Source organism: Pelophylax lessonae, assembly GCF_965119305.1.
Source record: "Pelophylax lessonae genome assembly, chromosome: 1".
Lineage (NCBI taxonomy): Eukaryota > Metazoa > Chordata > Amphibia > Anura > Ranidae > Pelophylax > Pelophylax lessonae.
In genome coordinates this window covers 467,922,921-467,948,214 of record NC_138768.1, presented here as the reverse complement: position 1 = coordinate 467,948,214, position 25,294 = coordinate 467,922,921, and the positions used below count along the sequence as shown (strand labels likewise).

Genomic DNA, 25,294 nt, shown 5'->3' with positions numbered 1-25,294 from the left:
TGGCCGTGGCGATTGTAAAACACACTTTGCGCACTGTGAGACTCCAAACGAGGCTGAGGTAAGCGGCTTAAGAAGGCCGCAGAAGCTGTCCCAGACTCCCGAGGCGCGTGGCGCAACATACACGATGATGTCACGGCAATATCGGTAACCGCCGGGGCCGATTCCGATACATCGGTGTTGCCGATAATCGGTCGTTCCCTAGTATATACCATCATATCCTGCTATATAGGACTCCAGTTTTTCCTGCCTAGTCAAGAGTAAGGACCTGGCTCTCTGCTGGGATCTGCGGTCCTGGCATTTTTTCCTTTTTAAATGTATTTTTTTTTTTTATTATTTCCCTTTTTCTTTATTATTTTTGTTCCTGTGTGAACTGCAATCAACCTGTTCCTGTGTGAACTACAGTCAACAGCTGGACTGGGCGACACACTGGAAATCCTAGATCCTTACGGTCTTCCCAGTCTGGCCTGCGAGTGCGACCCAACTATTAGCTAGGTTGACAGTGACATAGCCCAACTGGACGGAGGCTGGCCAGCGAGTGAAACACATCGCGAGGTCGCATAGCCCTGGTCACGACAGCAGTCAGGGTCAGATTCGCAGCGTACCTTGGGCCGCAGCACCCCCATTCCAAGATGGACTGCGGGGAGTGGTGCCTGCCTAATGCCATGGTGTGGTGAGTAGTGTCTCCCCTCCTTTCTCTGGGAATTGCTGGGGTGGTTGCGGGCCCTCCCTGGGGGTGGTAGGCCCCCTCTGTGTCCTTCCTCCCCTCATACTTTTCCCCCCTCTCCCTAGCGGGGTTTCCCTGCATCGGTTGCCCTGACCGGCCCCCTATCTCTCCCTTAGTCTCCTTTTGGGGCGCACAGGTGTGTTTTCGGGTGGGGGGGCTACACCGGTGCTGGGCCGGAGAGCGGTGGGTGTGTTGCTGATGGCCCCCCTTTGAGGATGCGTGTACCTTTTTGGTTCTGCAGGAGGGGGGTCCCTGGGGGGTTCACCCGTGGTGGATTCTTATTTCCCTGGAGTCCAGTGGGGCCCTGCCATTTTGCTGTGGATGATGTTGACTGGCTTCAGCGACCATGTTTGTGTAGTCCAGCGGCCATGTTTTGGGTTTCCCAATGTAAATAGTGGCGACCATTTTCTTTTAGTCCAAGTGTGGTGATATGCTGCGGGGGCCTCTAGTGTCAGTGTTGGCGCTTCCGCTTCCTCTTTCACTTTGATCGCAGTGTGGCAGGCTGTTTGGCACTCTCCAGCTCTGGGGTGGTGAGTTCTAGTGGGTATACGATCCTTTCCTCTGCTGTATACAGCTCCGTGGGTGCGCTGATTCTTGTGGTGCTCCAGCGGTGTGCGGTGGGTTCTTTTTGAAAAAAAGAGAAAACCTTTTCTTTTGTGCACAGCATGGCTCGATTTAACCATGGAGCCTCTGGAGCGTGTATCACCATCTGACCCACTCCTTGATGCTGCAGGACCCTCTGGGTCTCAGTCTGCCTTGGCGGCCATGAAGGCGGCCCTGCAGTCACTTTTATCTAAGGTTGATATGGCCCTGCAAAGGCAGCCTAGCAAGAAGCTCCCCCGCCTTCTCCTGTATTCTCTGTCTCCTCAGACTCTGAGGTGGATTTGGTCACCGCAGAGGAAGGTCAGCCCACTGGGTCTGTGTCCACGCACTCTGGGTGCTCTAACAGTGAGGACGAATCCTCCTCCTCCACAGTTGCACATGAAAAGGCGCTGGTGGAGGCCTTGATTGTGTCAGTGCGGGAAACCTTAAAGTTGGAGGACTCGGCTAATGCTGAGTCGGCGATGCCCGTGCAGTTTTGCACTTGCAAATCTTCCAAGGTGACAAAGGTGTTCCCCTTTCCTGCCTATTTTGACGAGATTGTCACTAGTCAGTGCCAAACACATGGTTGGAATACCTAAGCGTTTCACTAGGCGATATACATTTGAGGAGTCTCTCTTGAAGAAACGAATGGTTCCACCATCGGTGGACTCTCAGGTTGCCAGGCTAAATAAGGCCACACTTTTGCCGGTGGAGGATTCTCCATCCTTTAAGGATCCTGTGGACAAGAGAGCTGAAGCTCTCATCCGTTACCTTTTCACGGTGGCATTACAATAATAAAATATGCCCTCATGCACCCCATGACGCACCTCCATCCCTCAATAACATAGAAAGTTGCAAAGATTTACCCCTGGGACTTTAAATGAAGTGCGACACGCCCAATGATACAATGTAGAAAGCAAGTTTATTGGAACATACAATGTCAGCAAGTAAACACAGACAGGTACCATATTATGAATCAGATTTGTGATGTTATACATAGTGTATTGATATTCATAGTAGAGTTCAGTATTCCATAGAGCAATCCATGGTGGGTATGAAGGTGCATCCTGATAACCCGACGCGTTGTGTGAACAACCGTTCACTTCCTCAGGGGTTGATGCGATACATGGTTTCTAAGAAATAGTTTGTGGCATGTAATAAAGATAGTAGATAATGTTATGCTAATGCGAAACACTAAGGGGCCACCAAGGGGCCCATACTTACAAATCTGGTAAAAGAAATCAAATGCTCATGAGCCATTGGCTGCCGCTGGGAATGTCTATCCCGGGAGCTGTGGGCCTGGAATCCACGAGGGCCCGGCAGGACAAACAGGGCCAAACACAAGCACAAACCAACATGGTGTGGCATCCACGGTGATGGCTAAAGGAGACATATCTATGCATCAGACTCATCTAAAATGTATGTAAATAGTAATATCAGCAATCAATACAAGTACGAGTATGAGTATAATACTGTGCAGTAAGTAGGGGTATCAACTGAGAGTGGCACATTCAATGTTGAGGCCGGTGTTTGCTATCACCTTGGTATCCCAGACTTTAACCACTTGCCGACCGCCCGCCGCCTTTTTACTCCAGCAGGGCGGCTCGGCTGTGTCCAGTCACATAGTACTATGTGACTGGAGTGCATGTGGTTTTCGGCGGCGCGCGCACGGGAGGCGGGCTGGGGGAGGAGCAGCGGCGATTGCCGCTGCCCTCCCGCAATCGTCCGAGAAACTGAGAGAAGACCTGCCTGCGTATGTAAACAAAGCAGGCAGATCTTCTGTCAGACAGGCAGGGAAGAGATCAGCAGTAGTCCCGCTAAAAATCGTTGATCGCCGCCATTAATGATAAAAAATAAATAAATAAAAAGTCCAAAAATCTATCACGTAGTTTGTAAACGCTATAACTTTTGTGCAAACCAATTAAAATACACTTTTTGGGATTTTTTTTTACCAAAAATATGTAGCAGAATACAAATTGGCCTAAACTGATAAAAAAAATTAAATTTTTTAACATTTTTTATTTGTAATGTTTTATTGCAGAAAGTAAAAAATATGGCCTTTTTTTCAAAATTGTCGCTCTTTTTTGTTTATAGCGCAAAATCTAAAAACCGCAGAGGTGATCAAATACCACCAAAAGAAAGCTCTATTTGTGGAAAAAAAGGACATCAATTGTATTTTGTACAACGTCGCATGACTGCGCAATTTTCAGTTAAAGTCACGCAGTGCCGAATCACAAAAAATGGCCTGGTGGCTAATGGTTAATGGAATGGGCAAAAATTTTACCCCAGGATCTGGAAGGGGGTCAACGCCCTCCTGAGCTGGTGGATCAGTTGATCCAGGGGTTACAGTACATTTGTGATGCTTCTTTGGATGCGGCCCCCTTGGCCGGTAGGGTATTTGTGACCGCAGTGATTCTTTGCCGAATGATTTAGTTAAAGTACTGGTGCTGACTGACCTACCCTTTGTAGGTGACTGTTTGGTGCCTCTATGGAAGAGATCATTAAGGACCTTATGGGAGGTAAGAGTACATTACTTCTGCAGGTTGCTAGGGGCAAGGAACCTTGTTGTAAACGTAGTCCTTTTTGCTCGGCTCACAAACGGCCCTTTTCGTCCGTCTGGATCGCAAGAAAAAGGTTCGAGATCCACCCGTAACTTTGCGGCAGGCTCCAAGAGACCCTGGAATGGTAAGTCAAAAGCGGGCACTACCGATTCTGCAGACAAGCCTTTCCAGCCTGAAGGGGCGCCCTCACCCTCATCTGTGGTGGGGGGACGTCTTCGCCTTTTTCTGGGACTGTGGACTTTGCTCATTCAGGACAAATGATTCCACGTGTTGATTTGGTTTAGTTACAAGATCGAGTTTCGGTCCTTGCCTCTGGCAAAGTTCATTCCTTCCAACTTGCGCCTGTCTCACGGTCGGCTACAGGGCCTCTATGGGGCAGTGCACGACCTGTTAGCACAAGGAGTCATTCTGCCGGTTCCAGAGTCGGAACGTTTTCAAGGTTTATATTCAAATCTGTTTACAGTTCCCAGGAAGGAAGGCAAGGTTCGTCCGATCTTTGATTTCAAGGCTCTGAACCACTTTATGTGGGTTCATAAATTTCGGATGCAGTCCATCCGCATGGTAGTAGCTTTCCTCCATCAAGGAGATCTTATGGCTTCTGTCGATCTCAAGGAAGCTTACCTTCATATTCTAATATATGTCGGGCATCAGCTTTTTTATTTGTTTTGCCGCAGAAAATGTGAGGAGCACTTTCAATTTGTGGCGTTACCCTTTGGTCTCGCCTCAGCTCCTTGGGTGTTCACAAAGGTTTTGGCCCCAGTGCTGGCCTTGCTACTGCAGAAGGGGATTGCGGTACTGGGTTACCTGGACGATCTGCTTCTATGTGAAAAGTCTTCCTCGGCTCTAGAAGCCGACTTGGGACATTATGGTGCGAACTCTGCAGGAGTTCGGGTGGACACTGAATTTTCAGAAATCGGCACTGTCTCAGTCTATAAAGCTGGACTACTTGGGGTCTGACGCTGGACCGTCAGCACGGGTGTTTTTTTCTCTGACACAACTTCTGAAGCTACAGGATGCGGTTTGACTCCTGTTGTCCAACCATTGATCATCACTCAGGACTTGCATGCAAGTGCTAGGTCTGATGCTCTCCCCCCTTCGAGGTGCTTCCATTTGCGCAGTTCCATACCGGACCTTTGCAAAGGAAGATTCTGATCAAATAGAACAAGGATCCGCTGTCGTTGGACAATCTGATCCTGTTGTTCAGGGTTCGAGGGAGTCTCACCTATGGTGGCTCCGCTCCCCGGCCCTTCGTCTTGGAAAATCCTTTCATCCCCTGTATTGGACAGTAATCACCATGGATGCCGATCAACATCCTGGAAATTGAGGTGATTAGACTTTGTCTCAATGGACTGATCGTCTACAGGGACGCCCTGTGCGGATACAATCCGACAATGCTACAGCTGTGGCATATGTCAATCCTCAAGGGGGCACAAAGAGTGCCCTGGCGGCCCGGGAAGTGGCCGGCATCTTGAGGTGGGCAGAACGATATGTTCTGACCCTCTCTGCGGGGGTAGAGAATTGACAAGCGGACTGTCTCAGTTGGCAGACGTTGGATCTGGGAGAATGGTCTTTTCACCTGGAGGTATTTCATCAACTGTGTCTTCGGTGGGGGACCCCGGATGTGGACCTGCTGGCTTCCCGTCTCAACAGGAAGGTGCAAAGGTTCATGTTAAGGTCTCGGGATCCTCCTGCCGATGCTGCAGACTCCCTGGTGGCCCCTTGGGGTCAGAAATTGCCTGATTTACACCTTTCCTCCAATACAACTTCTGTCGAGGCTGGTACGCAGAATCTAGGTAGAAGGGATTCCAGTCACCAGACTAACCTCGCAGGTCTTGGTACGCAGGCCTGGTAAGACTGGTAGCAGACGTCCCTTGGAAACTTCCTCTTAGGTAAGATCTTCTGTCTCAGGGGCCAATCTTATATCCTGCTTTACGGTCGCTGGCTTTAACAGCCGGGCTGTTGAAAGCCAGGTGCCAAAGGACAGGGGGCTGTCAGTCTGTGATTCCTACGTTGTTAAAAGCTAGGAAATCTAGGGGGGGGGTTCTCCCTGTTCCTTTTCTGTGTCTCGCCTGGTGGAGTTTCTACAACTAGGTGTAGACCAACGTTTGGCTTTGGGCACCATCAAAGGCCAGATTTCAGCTTTGGCCTTAGGTGATTCAAAGGGACAAAGTGTTGTTGTGACCCTGTCAGGCGTTCCTAAGGTTGTCTCTGGGTTTCATTTGAATAAAGATGTAGCACCCTCCTAGGTAGGTGCTAGTGAGAGAGTATAGTTTTTGGCTCTGTCTGCCTATCAGAGGAGCAGAGGGCAAATCTATATTGCTCTCTGCCTATTAGAGAGCAGGATCTGTTAGTGAGGTCTGCTCATTGTGCTCAGTATGTGATTCATTATTTCTAGAGAGTGTTTCACACTGGTCCAATAGGGAGGCATGTTGGACAGTGGGAGGAAACCTGACAAATGGATGCATAGGCTTTGGTACAGTCCTGATGATTTGCAAGGGCAGGTCACCTCGGTGCATTCTGGGATACTGTATAAAAGCCCGGGGTCTTTGGCTGGAGAGCAGAGTCTTTCCCTGAGGGGGGCCACCCCAAGAGTAGGATAGTCAGTGGATGGGTGTTGGCAGTCGAGAAAGAGGATACTGAGGAGAGTGTCCTGAAGATAACCTTAGTTCATCAAGTCGTCTTAGGAAAGAGACAAAGCAAAATCCACCTCAGTGGCAGGGTGGATCAACAGCCTGGCTGTACTGAGAGATTGAAGTTCTCCAATAATGTGCATAGTTCATTTGGAGTATCCCACTATTCCTAATTTATAATAAAACTCTAAAACAACTACATACCCCTGGACTGATTATTGGACGAGCCAAAGAGGAAAAGTGAGAGATTGTGCATGTCAAGGTTGCTGGTGGTAACTCAGGGGGGACCTGTAAGTGTGACATCTGGCATTCCTCAAGGGGGCAGTGCTACAAAGATATTGTGTTACCATCCCTATGTCCTAAACAGAAACATCCTAAGGAAATTGCCTTACATTTCTTAGATGTGGTAAGGGCGATTCGGGTATACCTGGCGGTAACTGAACCGATTTGAAAATCCGATTCTTCGTTTGTTCTTACGGATGGACCTCGTAAGGGGCAGGCCGCATTTGCTGGGACATTTCCAACTGGATCAGGCAGATGGTAATGCATGATCTTTTAAGTGTCAGGTTCTTCTTTTCCCTGTTAAAGCGCATTCTACGAGGGCGCTTGGTGCTTCCTGGAACTTCGTCATCAAGCCTCAGTGGTGCAGGTGTGCAAGGCGGCTACGTGGTCGTCTGTACACAGATTCAAAAAGTTTTATAAGGTACTTGCATCTTTGGATGTGGCGTCTGGCTGCAATTTTTTGCAGGCCGCAGAGGTGGTTGCAGAGGCTTCCGCTTCTTGAGGGTGTAATTTTTTCCTGGTGGTGAGCTCCAGTTGTTCCCAGTTTAGCTCCTGTTGTTAAATGGTTGGCTATGTTTAGCCTTGTTTGGAATTCTGCGTTTGCTGTGTTTTTTTTTCCCACCCCTCATATTGACAATTCTTTGGGACATCCCAATGGTCTGAAGACTTGAATCAGTGTCCCTCAGTGAACAAAAGAGAAAACTCTTACCAAAATATCCTTTTCTCTGAGGCTCACTGACGGACACAGCACCCGCCCCTCTGTTGGGGTTGAGTTATATGTTCTTCTGACACTGCTTGTTACAAACTGGAGTCCTACAGCAGGAAGTGATGGTATACCCTCTGGCACTGCCCCAGGGGCGTAACCAAAAAGGTTTCCGCCTAGTCCTACTCCTGAAGAGAGACGGCATAAAGCCCAATGGTCTGAAGACTTAAAGCTTAAAGCTTAATGTCCATCAGTGAACCTCAGAGAAAAGGATTTTATGGTAAGACAAAAATCCTGTTTTTTTCATACAAGTAAATGGTACATCAGAAATATGGCATGTTGGGTTTACATATTCCTGAATAGTGGAAGTATCTTTATAGCTTTCTTTTCACTACGCTGAATTTCATGAACAATGTGTGGTAATTTGTTGTTGATATCTTTTAGAAAAAAGGGGGGAGGGTTGGGACTTTGCATGAGGAGCATGGTGGGATTTGCGTGTGCCTCCATCCCTAATCAATATGCAAAAAAAGAGAGGGTTGGGACTTTAAATGAGAGTCATGAAAGGTCGACAGGGAAGGTAAAATACATTTATTGGTACATAACAAATGAGTACAGACGTAGTAATAAATATATATTGCACAAGTAATGACAAGCTGGTAAGGTATCTCCAAATTCATAAATTTATTCATAAATACAGCTTCAGTGCCATGTATTTAGAGCTGTCATGTAAGTATTTGGGAGTAATAGGGGTCTTTTTCCCCTGTTCCCTCTCTTTTCCCCTCATTCAAATTGGCATTTATCAACATGGTCCTTTTTCCTTACTCATATATTTTTCTTAGATTTTTACAAACATCTACTCCTGATGAAGTGGCAATGTGCGTCCACGAAACGCGTTGAGGCTATGATGTTTACCATACATTCAATTACTCAAATACTTGGAATCTGAATCCTATATGATGTTAACATATACAATATTGTACTATTTTCTGGAATCAGCACTGTTGTCTGTCAAATTTATGAATTTGGAGATACCTTACCAGCTTGTTATTACTTGTGCAATATTTATTTATTACTACGTCTGTACTCGTTTGTTATGTACCAATAAATGTATTTTACCTTCCCTGTCGACCTTTCATGACTCTTATTTAAAGTCCCAACCCTTTCTTTTTTTGCTTTTTAATATCTTTTTATGTGAGGAAACATTTGATTTAAAAATGACTCCTTGAAGTTTTCATACCCTTGGTCTCTTGTGTGTGTTTCTTCTCTGTCTTCACAGGAATACATCTGGGATGCCTCTCATTATCTGGTCCAGCAAGTCTTCAGCAGTTTGAAAGAGATGTTTTCTGGCACAAGAGAGATTCAGGTAAATCTAGTCTATTTTGTATGTTAATATTGTGCTTCCCCAATCTGCCTTATTTCTTCAGAGCTTTATTGGTTTTCCTGATGTTTTCATATCCTTTAGAGGAAATTGCTACTAAGTTACACATTTTAAATGAGTAACTCCTCCTTTCCAATCCTTTTAAATCTGAATTCCAGGTAGTCACAAATTAATGCGGCTCTCTAGTCAATAATACATCACAAAATGTTTACCGTATACAGGTCCCTCTCAAAAAAATTAGCATATTGTGATAAAGTTCATTATTTTCTGTAATGTACTGATAAACATTAGACTTTCATATATTTTAGATTCATTACACACAACTGAAGTAGTGCAAGCCTTTTATTGTTTTAATATTGATGATTTTGGCATTGAGCTCATGAAAAACCAAAATTCCTATCTCAAAAAATTAGCATATCATGAAAAGGTTCTTTAAACAAGCTATTAACCTAATCATCTGAATCAACTAATTAACTCTAAACACCTGCAAAAGATTCCTGAGGCTTTTAAAAACTCCCAGCCTGGTTCATTACTCAAAACCGCAATCATGGGTAAGACTGCCGACCTGACTGCTGTCCAGAAGGCCATCATTGACACCCTCAAGCAAGAGGGTAAGACACAGAAAGAAATTTCTGAACGAATAGGCTGTTCCCAGAGTGCTGTATCAAGGTACCTCAGTGGGAAGTCTGTGGGAAGGAAAAAGCGTGGCAGAAAACGCTGCACAACGAGAAGAGGTGACCGGACCCTGAGGAAGATTGTGGAGAAGGACCGATTCCAGACCTTGGGGGACCTGCGGAAGCAGTGGACTGAGTCTGGAGTAGAAACATCTAGAGCCACCGTGTACAGGCGTGTGCAGGAAATGGGCTACAGGTGCCGCATTCCCCAGGTCAAGCCACTTTTGAACCAGAAACAGCGGCAGAAGCGCCTGACCTGGGCTACAGAGAAGCAGCACTGGACTGTTGCTCAGTGGTCCAAAGTACTTTTTTAGGATGAAAGCAAATTTTGCATGTCATTCGGAAATCAAGGTGCCAGAGTCTGGAGGAAGACTGGGGAGAGGGAAATGCCAAAATGCCTGAAGTCCAGTGTCAAGTACCCACAGTCAGTGATGGTCTGGGGTGCCATGTCAGCTGCTGGTGTTGGTCCACTGTGTTTTATCAAGGGAAGGGTCAATGCAGCTAGCTATCAGGAGATTTTGGAGCACTTCATGCTTCCATCTGCTGAAAAGCTTTATGGAGATGAAGATTTCATTTTTCAGCACGACCTGGCACCTGCTCAAAGTGCCAAAACCACTGGTAAATGGTTTACTGACCATGGTATTACTGTGCTCAATTGGCCTGCCAACTCTCCTGACCTGAACCCCATAGAGAATCTGTGGGATGTTGTGAAGAGAAAGTTGAGAGACGCAAGACCCAACACTCTGGATGAGCTCAAGGCCGCTATCGAAGCATCCTGGGCCTCCATAACACCTCAGCAGTGCCACAGGCTCATTGCCTCCATGCCACGCCGCATTGAAGCAGTCATTTCTGCAAAAGGATTTCTGACCAAGTATTGAGTGCATAACTGAACATAATTATTTGAAGGTTGACTTTTTTTGTATTAAAAACACTTTTTTTTTTTTTTTTTTATTGGTCGGATGAAATATGCTAATTTTTTGAGATAGGAATTTTGGTTTTTCATGAGCTGTATGCCAAAATCATCAATATTAAAACAATAAAAGGCTTGCACTACTTCAGTTGTGTGTAATGAATCTAAAATATATGAAAGTCTAATGTTTATCAGTACATTACAGAAAATAATGAACTTTATCACAATATGCTAATTTTTTGAGAGGGACCTGTATACTCGAGTATAAGCCGACCCGAGTATAAGCCGAGGCCCCTAATTTACCACAAAAAAAGTGGGAAAACTTATTGACTCGAGTATAAGCCTAGGGTGGGAAATGCAGCAGCTACTGGACCACCACGAGACACAAAACGGGTTGCGGGCATGGGACAGGAGAATGTTCAGGCATGGTACAGGAGAATGTTCAGGCATGGCACAGGAGATGGCACAGGAGATGGCACAGGTCATGGTACAGGCATGGCACAGGTCATGGTATAGGCATGGCACAGGTGATGGAACAGGCATTGCACAGGAGATGGTACAGGTGATGGTATAGGCATGGCACAGGTGATGGTATAGGCATGGCACAGGTGATGGTATAGGCATGGCACAGGTGATGGTACAGGCATGGCACAGATGATGGTATAGGCATGGCACAGGTGATAATATAGGCATGGCACAGGTGATAATATAGGCATGGCACATGTGATAATATAGGCATGGCACATGTGATGGTATAGGCATGGCACCGTAGGTACAGGCATGGCACAGGAGATGCAGTGCTGCGGGTATGGTACAGGAAAATGTCCTGTACTATGGCCGCAGCACTGCATGAGGAAATGCAGGGGCTGCGGAGGAGTCTCACTTACCTGTCGGTGAGGCGCCTTACATTTAAAAATGGCGCCGCCCAGCACCAACACGTCACCGCACATGCGCCGCCGATGCTCGGGAAAGCCCGTACACGTTTGGCTATTCCCGGGCAGACGGCGCATGCGCTGTGACATGTTGGCGCCGGGCAGCGCCATTTTTAAAAAGTAAGTGAGCCAGTGACTCGAGTATAAGCCGAGGGGGGCTTTTTTAGCATAAAAAAAACATGCTGAAAAACTCGGCTTATACTTGAGTATATACGGTACTTATAAAATGCAGCAGTGTGAATTTGACTTGGTTTTAGGTTCTTGCAATTCCCTGCACAGTAGAGCTTAGACTGGGAGGGGGAAAAGCAAAACAAGGAGCCAATGATGAGATACAGTGCTTATATGCTGCTCCTCTTTTCACTGTCTATATACAGACTGAGAGAAGAAGACATGTAAATGTTACTTAAAGTGTTACTGAGCCCAGGACCCTAAATTCACTATATCTGATCTACCACAGTACACAGAACATAGAAATGTAATTATTTTAGTAAGTAACCTTCTAAATACCTTTTCTCAACAGCAGTATACAGCAATCTTGTGACTTCTATCAGCTCCTGATAAATTTTGTATGGAGTTTTCATACTGTGCTGAGCGTTCCTTTAAGTATGCAGGACCCCTGACCCTCGGTCTGGACAGTGCTGACTGGCCCTGTGCTAATCACATTCACTCTCCCAAGGAAAAAAAAAAAACTCTAGCAATTGACACCAAACTGAGCATGTGCAGCCTGACTCCAAAGGCTCTGTGTTAAGCGGACGTTTTGTGGAGTCAGTGGAAGAAGGGGAGGATCTCTGCATACAGGATCAAGCACCCTTTTTATACAATGCAGATGATTAACTCCTTAGGTTCCATAGTGAGAATAACAAGCATGGCTTACTGCATAATGATTTTACCGTTGTGGGATTAGTAACACTTTAACTGCAGCAGAGAAAAGTACTCTACCCTGCCAGACAGAGTAAACATCAGAACTGGATGGACAGAAATACTAATGCTTTAGTGGGTAAAAGTGCTCACTTACAGTGGCAAGAAAAAGTATATGAACTCCTTGTAATTAACTAGTTTTCTTCATAAATTTGCCATAAATTGTCACAACAATAGACAAACAGTGTGCCTAAGCAACAGATAATTCAAATGTATTGTATCTTTATTGAACAAACCCAAATAAACATTCACAGTGCTGGAGGAAAAAGCGAAGCCTTGTAGACACTAGAAGTTTATTTTTTTTTTTTCATTCAACCCAGGGGGCTGAACAAATAAAAAAGAAAACTGACAGATCACTGTACTAACACAATAACACAGCGATCTGCCCGCTAAGCTATTGTGTGCTGACAGGGGGACTCGCAGCCAAAGGCATTTCCTGCCAGCAATTATAGTTTTCATAGGGGCTTGTTCAGATGCCCTGTGTGCATGAAGTGTATGTTTAAAATGGCTAATAGGTTCACTTTAAATATCTTCCCGGCCGCCTCCTACCCCCTTGTTCAGGTGCAGATTTGGTATTTTTTGGTGGGACAGTGCCTCATCATCTTTAGAAACTGCTAAATACTTTTATCTCTAGCTCAGGCAGTTCTTTTTCCTTACACTAAAATATATTTCTTGTGCTTAGCACTGGCTAACAGAAAGTGCCCGTATGATCTCAAAGTCTGGAGACACTGTGCAGTGGGTGACACCCCTGGGACTACCCATAATTCAACCATATCATCGGTCTAAGAGTGTTACGGTAAGAATAATTTGAATATATTCATGTGTATATATTTATATATGTATATATATATATATATATATATATATATATATACATATATATTAGCTTCATCGAGCATTTAAATATTCATAACAATGCAAGCAGACTTTATGATCTGAACCTTGCTGTGTTTACTTTTTCACGTGTGTTACTTATATGGACATTTGTACCTAACTGCATTTTTTTTGATTTGTTTTTTAAACCTATTAACTGAGCTTGATCTTTTGTACGCAATATAGAAGTGCATGACTTTAAAACAATAACAATGAGTATGTGAAGTCATCTGGAATACAGATATGCAAAATAAAAACAGTAACTGTGTGTGTCTCATGTAATTTTTTCTTTCATACATGGAATATATGAATTAAAGGATAAGTTCACCTTTGAGAATATGTTACATGTTCCACCCATTTTTAGGGTGGAGCATGTAACATGTTTCCACTGCTGCAGCCGCTTCCCGATGCTCTCTCTACCTGTGACAGCAGTACGGGGAGAAGTTACCTGTACGAGCTGTCACTTTTTGAAAACCGCATGTCTGTGGGGCTCCACACACATGCGTACCTAGGGTCTCCAACGCCCTTGGCAAGGAGCTGTATCGGCACCCCCTCCCCCCCATGAAAAAGTAAAAAAAAAAAAGTCAGGGAAATGTGGGTGTGGCTTAAAGGGTATAGCTTAATAGAGTCTGAGATGCCTTACATAGTGCAGAATGTGTTAATGTTAAATAGGGAGTGTACAGTGCAAAGTGTTTGGCGGTGGGTATTTTGTGCAGGAGAGGGGTGTGGAGTATGTACAGGGGAGAAGTGTGGAGTGTATGGAGGTGGGGAGTATGTGCAGGAAAAGAGTGTGGAGTGTATGGAGGTGGGAAGTATGTACAGGAGAGGGGTGTGGAGTGTATGGAGGTGGGGGATTATGTGCAGGAGAGGGGTGTGGAGTGTATGGAGGTGGGTGTATGTACAGGAGAGGAGTGTGAAGTGTATTGAGGTGGGTAGTATGTGCAGAAGAGGAGTGTGATGTGTATTAAGGTGGGTAGTATGTGCAGGAGAGAAGCGCGGAGTGTATGGAGGTGGGTAGTATGTGCGGGAGAGGAGCGCAGAGTGTATGGTGGTGGGTAATACTGTATGTGCAGGAGATGAGTATGAAGTGTATTGAGGTGGGTAGTATGTACAGGAGAGGAGTGTGGAGTGTATTGAGGTGGATAGCATGTACAGGAGAGGAGTTACATAGTAGTTGAGGTTGAATAAAGACAATAGTCCATCCAGCTCAACCTGTGTAGGTGTGTATGGCCGTAATCATCTCTCATACCCCTTAATGTTCTGATCCTTGAGATGTATTTCCAAGAGTCTTTTGGAAGTAGCCATACTTCCCGCAGAAACTACCTCTTGTGGTAGAGAATTCCACAATCTTGTAGCCCTAACAGTAAAGAACCCACTGCGTTGCCTGAGGTTAAAACGCTTCACCTCTAATCGCATTGTATGCCCTCGAGTCCTCATGCAATCCTTGCGACTGAATAGCTTTTTTTCTATGCTGAGATCACCATTTAGGTATTTATAAACTGCTATCATGTCCCCTCTCAGGCATCTCTTCTCCAGGGAGAATAAATAAAGCGATTGTAGACGCTTTTCATAATTAAGGTCCTCCAATCCCCTAATTAGTTTAGTTGCCCTTCTCTAGACTCTCTCCAGCTCCAACACATCCCTCCTGAGGACTGGCGACCAGAACTGGACAGAATACTCCAGATGCGGTCGGACCAGAGTTTTATAAAGTGGTAGGATTATAGTTTTATCTCTGGAATACATCCCTTTCTTTATGCATGCTAATATTCTGCAGGCTTTGCCAGCTGCCGCATGCTATTGCTTAGTCTATCCTCTACCAAGACTCCCAGATCTTTCTCCATTTTTGATTTTCCTAAAGGTTCCCCCCCCCCCTAAAGTGTATTGTGCTTTTATGTTTTTAGTCCCCAAGTGCAAAACCTTACATTTCTCCACATTAAACCTAATTTGCCATGTCATTGCCCACTCTGTTATTTTGTTCAGGTCATTCTGTAGGATATCTGCTTCATGCTGTGCAGTTATTGGCCTGCCCAATTTTGTGTCATCTGCAAAAACTGATCTAGAACGAATGATCCCGTCCTCAATGCTGTTTATGAATAAATTGAACAAGGTTGGTCCCAGGACTGAGCCTTGGGAGACCCCACTTACCACCACAGACCAGTCTAAGTATGCACCATTTATTACCACCCTTTGGACACGCCCTTTTAGCCAGTTCCGTATCCAAGAGCAAACCTTGTTTCTCTGTCGCTCATTGACAGACGCAGTCCTCTTTGATTAATATCAAATTGGGTTATACTGCCCTCTACAGGAGTAGGACACTAGGCAGAAGAAAACGTTCTGGCCACACCTTAGGGGCAGTCCCAGAGGGTATATCCTCTCACTTCCTGCTACAGGATGTCAGTTTTTTTCTGTCTAGTCAGGAGTAAGGACCTAAGTTCCTTGCTGGGATCTTTGGTCCTGGCAAGATTTTTTAGATAAATCCTTTTTGAGCATCCAGGGGGTGCGGCACCTGGCTCCGCCGGTGCGCGCGCTCTTACCGCCTGGGATCTTAATTTGGTGTTGTCGGTTCTTCAGAAACCTCCCTTTGAAGATATTAGGGAGATTCCCTTGCTATCACAGAAGGTGGCCTTTTTGGTGGCTATCACTTCTGCACGCAGGGTGTCAGAACTGGCGGCATTATCCTGTCGTTCCCCATATCTGGTGGTTCATAAGGATAAGGTGGTTCTTCGTCCGAATCCATCCTTCCTTCCTAAAGTGGTTTCAGAGTTTCATCTGAATGAGGATATTGTGTTACCTTCCCTGTGTCCTAAGCCCAGCCATCCTTGGGAGTTTGCATTTCACTCCCTGGATGTGGTTTGTCGATCAGGGTACACTTGACTACTACGAACTCGTTTTGTAAGACGGATTCACTTTTGGTGATCACGGATGCCCTAGAAAGGGGTTGCCTGCTTCTGCCCCGACCATCTCTTGATGGATCAGACAGAAGGTGGTACAGGCTTATTCTATTAAGGGTCGGGATTCTCCGTTCCCTGTTAAGGCGAACTCCACTCGGGCACTTAGTGCTTCCTGGGCCTTCCGCCATCAGGCGTCAGTGGTTCAGGTTTGCAAGGCGACTACCTGGTCGTCGGTTCATACCTTTACAAAATTGTATAAGGTTGATGTGCTGGCATCGGCGGATGCCTCTTTTGGCCGCAAGGTTCCTGCAGGCTGCTATTTGAGGAGACCGTTGGTCTACCTCGAGGGTTTGTGGGGTTTTTCACTTAGGTCTCATCTTTTTGCTCGATGAGTCCTTGATGCTTCTGGTTGGCTCCGGTTGGGCCTTCTGGATTGGATTTGATTTCTGTTATCCCACCCCTCATTTGTGGCACTGCTTTGGGACGTCCCAATTTGATATTAATCAAAGAGGACTGCGTCTGTCAATGAGCGACAGAGAAAAATGGATTTTTGTAAGAACTTACCGTAAAATCCTTTTCTCTTAGCTCATTGACAGACGCAGTACCCGCCCCTCTATTTTTGAGTTGGGTTGGGTTAAATTCTCTGACACTGCTGTGTGACATAACTGACATCCTGTAGCAGGAAGTGAGAGGATATACCCTCTGGGACTGCCCCTAAGGTGTGGCCAGAACATTTTCTTCTGCCTAGTGTCCTACTCCTGTAGAGGGCAGTATAACCCAATTTGATATTAATCAAAGAGGACTGCGTCTGTCAACGAGCTAAGAGAAAAGGATTTTACGGTAAGTTCTTACAAAAATCCATTTTTTTTTATAAATTAAGCGCTTGTGGGGAGCTGTATCAAACGCCTTAGTGAAATCCAGGTACGCCACATTGACTGGTCTCCCCCTATCTAGCTCACAGCTCACCTCCTTGTAGAATGTTAAAAGATTGGTTTGACAAGAACGCCCATTTGTAAACCCGTGCTGATTACTGTAAAGAAAGGATTCCGCGCAAATGGATCTAATTGTGTGGTTGGCTGCAGCCTACCCCAAAAATATAGTGAAACTATATCTGAATATGAAGAAAATATTAGGGTAATTGGCGCTGCCAAATAATGAAGAAAAATATAAAGGTGTGTCTCATAAATCTTGGTGCATATAGGTGGTAAGAAAAAATTATTGCTGTAAGTAATGGTCCTCATAATATAACCAATGGTCTTAGTGATAAGCCACAATAAATATTAAAGATATCAATAAATAAATAAATTAATAATATAACCAACCATTCATCAATTAATATCACGAATAAATACTTGATAGAAATGCAATAATTAGGCAAGCCAATAAAATTAATAAAAACAGTGAACAGTGTCTCAAAATTGAAAGTATAGTGACTCTTAAAACGATTGTAAACACTAGGTGGCAGTATTGATTCAAAATTAAGTATGGATATCCAAGTGAAACCAATAATAGGTAATGAAAAGTGCCAAGTGCTGTAATTAAATCAAAATCTAAAATTAAGTGCAAAAATGGGTATCCCAGTGAAATTAAAGATATATAGAAACCAGCCAAGTAATGTAAAAATACATATGATGTGCCAAGTGAAATATAAAAAGTAAAAAACCAATAAATAGGTGAATTTCTGGTGGATAAATAAATATGAATATAAAAAATAATAAGATAGTCCGTAATATAAGTGACAAAAAGTCCAAAGAAAAATATATGCTCAATATAATAGTCCAACAACGTGCAATATGGTGATAGGACGTGCCAAGAAAAATTGCATGGATGGAGGGGGTGTCTCCTGGTGTGGATCAGGATGTGGGTGCTGGGTGAGGGAATTACGTGCTCCCCTTCCTAAATAGCCCGCACTCACCAGAGAGCGGCACCCCTACAGGGGTAACCAGCGTTGGGTAATTGGGGTAAACCCCGATAAACCGCGGTGAGCCTCTCCTCTCCTGGTGGGACCAGTTGTACTTCCTCCCTCAAATGGTAGGTAATAGGGATGAGCGATGTGTAATAGGGGTAATATGCAGCGCTCCAGCAAAGATGATGTCCGGGATTATATGGATAAAAAAACACTCATATAGTGAAGTACCGTAATGTGTGTTCATTTATTAGACAAATAAAATCAAGTACTCACATTTAAAAACAAGATAAAGCATCTGTAGGAAAGTAGGGACCGCGAACCCCTCGTATAGCGGTATTTCCGGACGCCATGCGCCTCAACGGCCGGATGTGCGTCTCAAGGTGCGGAACTGACGTGCCTACGCTCTACGTGTTTCGTCATCAAACTGACTTCATCAGGAGCAGCTGCTCCTGATGACGTCAGTTTGATGACGAAACGCGTAGAGCGTAGGCACGTCAGTTCCGCACCTTGAGACGCACATCCGGCCGTTGAGGCGCACGGCGTCCGGAAATACCGCTATACGAGGGGTTCGCGGTCCCTACTTTCCTACAGATGCTTTATTTTGTTTTTAAATGTGAGTACTTGATTTTATTTGCTCAATAAATGAACACACATTACGGTACTTCACTATATGAGTGTTTTTTTATCCATATAATCCCGGACATCATCTTTGCTGGAGCGCTGCATATTACCCCTATTACACATCGCTCATCCCTATTACCTACCATTTGAGGGAGGAAGTACAACTGGTCCCACCAGGAGAGGAGAGGCTCACCGCGGTTTATCGGGGTTTACCCCAATTACCCAACGCTGGTTACCCCTGTAGGGGTGCCGCTCTCTGGTGAGTGCGGGCTATTTAGGAAGGGGAGCACGGAATTCCCTCACCCAGCACCCACATCCTGATCCACACCAGGAGACACCCCCTCCATCCATGCAATTTTTCTTGGCACGTCCTATCACCATATTGCACGTTGTTGGACTATTATATTGAGCATATATTTTTCTTTGGACTTTTTGTCACTTATATTACGGACTATCTTATTATTTTTTATATTCATATTTATTTATCCACCAGAAATTCACCTATTTATTGGTTTTTTACTTTTTATATTTCACTTGGCACATCATATGTATTTTTACATTACTTGGCTGGTTTCTATATATCTTTATTTTCACTGGGATACCCATTTTTGCACTTAATTTTAGATTTTGATTTAATTACAGCACCTGGCACTTTTCATTACCTATTATTGGTTTCACTTGGATATCCATACTTAATTTTGAATCAATACTGCCACCTAGTGTTTACACCAATCGTTTTAAGAGTCACTATACTTTCAATTTTGAGACACTGTTCACTGTTTTTATTAATTTTATTGGCTTGCCTAATTATTGCATTTCTACCGTGCTGATTACTGCTGATGATGTTGTCTTTAGAAAACTCTATGATATAGTCTCTTATCTTCCCTTCCAGAAGTTTACATACTATCGATGTCAGACTGACCGGCCTATAATTTCCTGGGACATGCCTCTGCCCTTTTTTGAATATTGGTATCACGTTCGCTTTCCTCCGATCCCCTGGTACATTTCCTGTCATAATACTGTCAGCAAAGATCAGGAACAGTGGTCTAGATATAGTTTTACTAGGTTCTTTGAGTACTCTAGGATGTACGCCATCTGGGCCTGGTGATTTTATTTGTGTTAATTTTATCCAGCCTTTCCCTGATTTCACCCTCTGTTAGCCATAGCGGCAAGTCCTGTGTATTACTACTAACCATACAGTCATGGTCAGTGTACCCCTCCTTTTCCTGTGTAAAGACCGAGGAGAAAAAAGCTTTCAGCACGGTTGCCTTTTCAGTGTCCTCTGTAACCATCCTCCCATTATCGTTAATTATGTGTGCAATATGCTCGGCCCTAGTTTTTTTGCTGTTGATATATTTAAAGAATTTCTTTGGGTTCTTTTTACTATCCTCTGCTATTTGTCTCTCAAAGTTGATTTTAGCCATTTTGATTTCGTATTTATTTTTATTTGCCTCCTTGTATTGCTCGAAAGTCAATACTGTGCCCTCTGATTTATATTTCTTGAAGGCCATTTTTTTTACCCCTAATAAGTTTTTTAACGTTTAGCCAGCCAGGTTTGGTTTTGTCTCTTCTAAATTTATTTCCCATAGGAATGCACTGCGAGATACATTTGTTTAATATGTTCCTAAAGCATTCCCATTTTTCCTCCGTGGTCAGTGTTCCTAGGGTTTGGTCCCAGTTTACCCTTTAGTTCATTGAGCACAATTTGGGAAAGTTTGCCCTTATGAAGTTTAGGGTTCTTCTGTTCCCCTCTTGCCTTGTTATATTGTTATTTACGCTAAATGTGATCATCCTGTGATCGCTGGAGCCCAAGTTGTCCTGGACTCCTACCTCCGAGTTTAGGTCTTAGTCATTGGTGATAAATAGATCCAGCACTGCATTTCCTCTAGTAGGAGAATCCACCAACTGAGACATGTAGTTGTCCGGTAAGGTTTCGATGAAGAGACGGGCCTTCTGTGAGTGTGTAGTCCCCTCTTCCTAGTCAATGTCGGGATAATTGAAGTCCCCTAATATGATGACTGATCCCAGTTTTGCCACTTTAGCCAACATGGATACAAATCCCAGCTATACCTCCTCCCTTTGGTTGGGTGGCCTATAGCAAACCCCCACAATTACATTTCCCTTTTCTTCTTCCCTATGGAGTTCTACCCACACGGATTCTAACTCCATACTCATCCCTTCCATAATATCACTCCTCTCTATCACCCTTACATTATTCTTGACATAGAGACATACCCCTTCCCCTCTTTTTCCTACCCTGTCCTTCCGGTACACCGAATACCCTTGGATATTGGCCAGCCAGTCATGTGAGGGGTCGAACCAAGTTTCTGTTATTCCCACAAGGTCTATGTCCTTCTCATGTACTAACATTACCAACTCATCCATTTTATTAGCTAGGCTTCTGGAATTTGCATATACCCCATTAGTTTTGTGGCCTAATGACAGTATCCAAACCAACGAACTTGGCGTTTTGAATGCTTTTACGTGCAGAGTAGGGGTTTTGGGGTCCTTTTACTACATAAAGAGTGCAGGGTTGTGGAGTGTACTACATAAAAAGTGCAGTTTCGAGGTGCGCTATGTATGGAGCGCACCTCGCATCCACTGAGCGCCCCTGACTGAAGTCCGCTCTAGGCCGGTGTGGAGACTAACTTGCTTATAGGTAGCGCCGGCCCTGATTCCACGGAGAAAGAATGGGAGGAACTGGAGTGGAGAAAGCTGGAGGGGAGGAGTTCTGATCGGCTGGAGAGGCGGGACTGGGAGGAGCTGGATTGCAGAAGGCTGGATGGGCGGAGTTCCAATCCCAGCCAAGAGCCAGGGAAAAGGGGTTTTCTTGGGGAAACCTGTTTCGACACAACACTGGCGCTCCTACGCAGACCGCGAGGGGGAGGTGCTCCCCCTGTGTACTGTGCGTGCGGTTCTTTGATGGAGCCGCACGCTGCCTGTGACGCCCAATTGATTTTTGGGTCCCCACCCCCCCTTGACCTGCCCCCCTGGTGGGCACCAATTTTGCCAACCCCTTTGTACGCCCCTGCTGCCCCGCCTGATAGATGCTCCCAATGTACTTTTTTCATATTCCTCCCCTCGCTCTATGCTATTGATGTGCTCTGGTTTATGTTAATCAGAGACTGTCTGCCCAGTAGATTGTGATGATACAGCTCCATTATAAGCCGAAAAAGATGGAAGCAGATTACGCTCAATACTTTCCTATGGTTTTTCTGATATTCACTGCGGGGCTGATTTTTCCAGAGCTCAGAGGTTAAATCATTCTTTACAATGTCTATTTCGGTTCTAGCAGGACAAAATTCACAGATAAATATAATTATAAAATAGTTATATAAAAAAATGATTGTCAGATCAGTGACTTTTATTAATATCTACATTTATAAGCTTGTGATAAATAGATTTATATGTCTCTCTGTCTATATTTATCGCTCTATCTCTGGCTGTGAGTATTTAGAAAGACTAATAAAAAATTATATGAGTACACTTGCCAGAACCTGTAATAAATGGGCCAGCCCTGATTCCATGGATGGAGAATGGGAGGAACTGGAACAGAGAAAGCTGGAGAGGAGGAGATCTGATCGGCTGGAGAGGTGGAGCTGGAACGCAGAAGGCTGGAGGTGCGGAGCTCCGATCGGCTGGGGACGCGGAGCTGGATTGCAGAGGGGTGGAGTTCCGATCATCTGGAGAGGGGGGGCTGGGAGGAGCTAGATTGCAGAAGGCTGGAGGGGCGGAGTTCTGATCCCAGCTGAGAGCCAGGGGAGATCACGGAGGGGGAGGTGCTTCCCTGCCCTGTGTACTGTGCATGTGGTTCCTTGATGGAGCTGCATGCTGCAGAAACTTTACTGGAAAAAGCCTGGGACGCCAATGCAGCTACTATGGCTTCAGGTCTAACAGCCTCCTGTGTGGCTAGAAATGCCTTTTTCTGGGTGGATAGACTCGGTAAAAATCTGTCTCAGACAAAAACCCAAGATATCCAGGACTCCCTGTCAGTGATAAGTAAGGCAGTGGCCTACCTGGCAGACGCCGCACTAGAATCAGTAGAAGCATCTGCCAAAACAGGAGCTCTCCTGAACACAGCAAGAAGAGCTATTTGGCTTAAGAAGTGGGAAGGTGACCTCACATCCAAGACCAAGCTTTGTGGTCTTCCATTTGAGGGGACCCTTCTGTTTGGTTCAGGTTTGGACTATGTCCTTTCCAGATCCTCAGAAAAAGGGAAAAAATTTCCCACAAAGCCTAGAGAGGCTAACAGAACATTTTTTCGTGGCCCCAGGGATAATAAACCGCAAAGAAGGAAAAGGGAACCTTCAAAGAGCTGGAATTTTCGGAAGGAAAGATCAAGAAACAGTGCGTCCTTTCCTTCCACCTCAGCTGCAAAGGATAACAAATTACTTAAATGTCAAAGTAGGGGGCAGACTGAGTCAATTTCTTTCCAGCTGGGAAGAGAAAACAGTCTCCCCATATATCCGCAGCACCATAAAAGAAGGCTACAGACTGGAATTTGCATCAATACCCCCTCCAACAGTAACCCTTACACACGTCTCCAAGGGAACTCAAAAAGGACAAGCCCTACTATTAGGGATTCAGGAACTGGCAGAACAACTGGTAATCATCCCAGTACCAAAGGAGCAGCTTTTCCAAGGGTTTTACTCCCATGTGTTTGTGGTCCCAAAACCCTCAGGGAAGCATCGCCTGATAATAAACTTGAGAAACCTCAACAAGTTCCTTTTATACAAAAAATTCACTATGGAGACCATCTACTCAGTAAGAAAAAACCTACTGAAAGAGGTGTTCATGATCACCCTGGACCTCAAAGATGCGTACCTGCATGTTCCTATTCACCAGGATCATCAGCCGTTCCTAAGGTTTGCAAGAGTGACAGAGAAAGGAACTTCTCACTGGCAGTTCAAGGCACTACCGTTTGGACTAACCTCCAGTCCAAGCATCTTTACCAAGATCCTAGCGGAGGCAGTGGCTTGGTTACACGACCAAGGGATAGCTCTAATCCCTTACCTGGACGACCTGCTGGTTTTTGCAAAAACAGAGGCCCAACTAAAGACAGACTCCCAGCAAATAATAACCTGCCTACAAGAGTTAGGATGGCTTATAAATTTGGAAAAATCGTCCCTGGTGCCAACACAGGTACAATCCTTCCTGGGATTTCAGGTGGATTCGGTGTCACAGAAACTCTTTCTTCCAAAAGAGAAGAGGGAACAAATAGTTTTGGCAGTCTTAGACTTAAAGAATGCTCAATCCTGCCCCAGGAGAAAAGTATTAAAAGTCTTAGGCCTTATTTCAGCCAGTATCCCAGCTATTGTTTGGGCACAGCTGCATGCAAGAGAACTGCTGTTCTTCCATCTGTCCTCCTGGAACAGAAGAATAGAATCGCTAGACGAAATGGTTGTCCTCACTCCACAGGTCCAGACCTCCCTGGAATGGTGGACCAAGTCAAACAACCTAGCGGAAGGCAGGCCATGGGGTCAGTGGGACCCGGTAAGGATTGCCACAGACGCCAGTACCAGAGGCTGGGGAGCCGACCTAGAAGGGGCACAAACCCAGGGAATATGGGGCAAACGAACAGCCCAAGCCTCATCCAACTTCAGAGAATTGAAGGCAGTAGGGAAAGCCCTAAAAGCCTTTCGGAAACTCATATGGAACAGAGAGGTTCTGATATCAGACAACACCACAACGGTGGCCTACCTGAACCGACAAGGAGGGACCAGATTGAGATCTCTCCTTACCCTAACCCAGGACATCTTGGGATGGGCCGAAGGGAGGGTAATCTCAATAGCAGCTGTCCACATCAGGGGAAAGGACAATCTGCAGGCGGATTTTCTCAGCCGCTACAGCATCAAAGAAGGGGAATGGGAACTGAACCCCAAAGTCTTCTAGTCTGTATCGGAGAGGTTTGGGCAACCAGAAATAGACCTATTTGCCTCAGCTCTGAACAAAAAGGTGAATAATTTCTTCTCCCTAAACAGGTCCAAAGAAATGGTCGGGCTGGATGCCTTAGCCCAGCCCTGGAAGTTCAATCTGGCCTACACCTTTCCACCTCTGATGCTAATTTCCAGAGTGCTCCAGAAGTTGAGCAGGACGCAGGATCTAAATTTAATTCTGATCGCTCCCTGGTGGCCCAAAAGGCCATGGTTCCCAATCCTGAAAGCCATGTCCATAGCCTGTCCTTGGCATCTCCCAGTCTCCCCAGACCTTCTGTCTCAGGGACCAGTACAGTGTCAGGACCCAGGTTTCTTCCAGCTAACGGCCTGGTTACTGAACGCCAATTGCTTAGAGCAAAGGGATGCTCAGATAGTGGTAGATACTCTTTTACTGAGCAGAAAAACAGTCACTAGAAAAATTTATTTGAAAGTATGGAAAAAATTCTGTGCCTGGAGGAAGCAAAAGGACTTTGCCTCTACCTCTACTCCCATAATTCTGGAATTTTTGAAAGATGGAGTAGACAAGGGTATGGCAGTAAACACCCTTAAGGTACAGATAGCGGCTCTTTTGGTTTTCTTGGACTCCAGTCTGGCAAAAGAGCCGTTGGTTAAAAGATTTTTGTTGGCTAGGCAAAGGGTTACCCCTATTACTAAAGACAGGTTCCCTCCTTGGGACCTGAACAGGGTCCTAGAGGAGTTATCTAAGGACCCTTTTGAACCTTTAAAAGAGATTTCATTTACATTTTTGTCTTTGAAAGTAGCTTTCCTGC

The 25,294-nt window shown here is 45.1% G+C and overlaps 1 protein-coding gene across 1 annotated transcript in view; it reads left to right on the top strand.

The window, feature by feature from the left end:
* Nucleotides 1-25,294, top strand: part of POLRMT (RNA polymerase mitochondrial) — a 423,694-nt gene that overhangs the window by 277,061 nt on the left and 121,339 nt on the right. Inside the window, exons 14-15 of the mRNA XM_082261183.1 lie at nucleotides 8,759-8,845; nucleotides 12,977-13,090. Coding sequence (XP_082117309.1) covers nucleotides 8,759-8,845; nucleotides 12,977-13,090 — 201 coding nt within the window. The remainder of the gene's footprint in view (nucleotides 1-8,758; nucleotides 8,846-12,976; nucleotides 13,091-25,294) is intronic.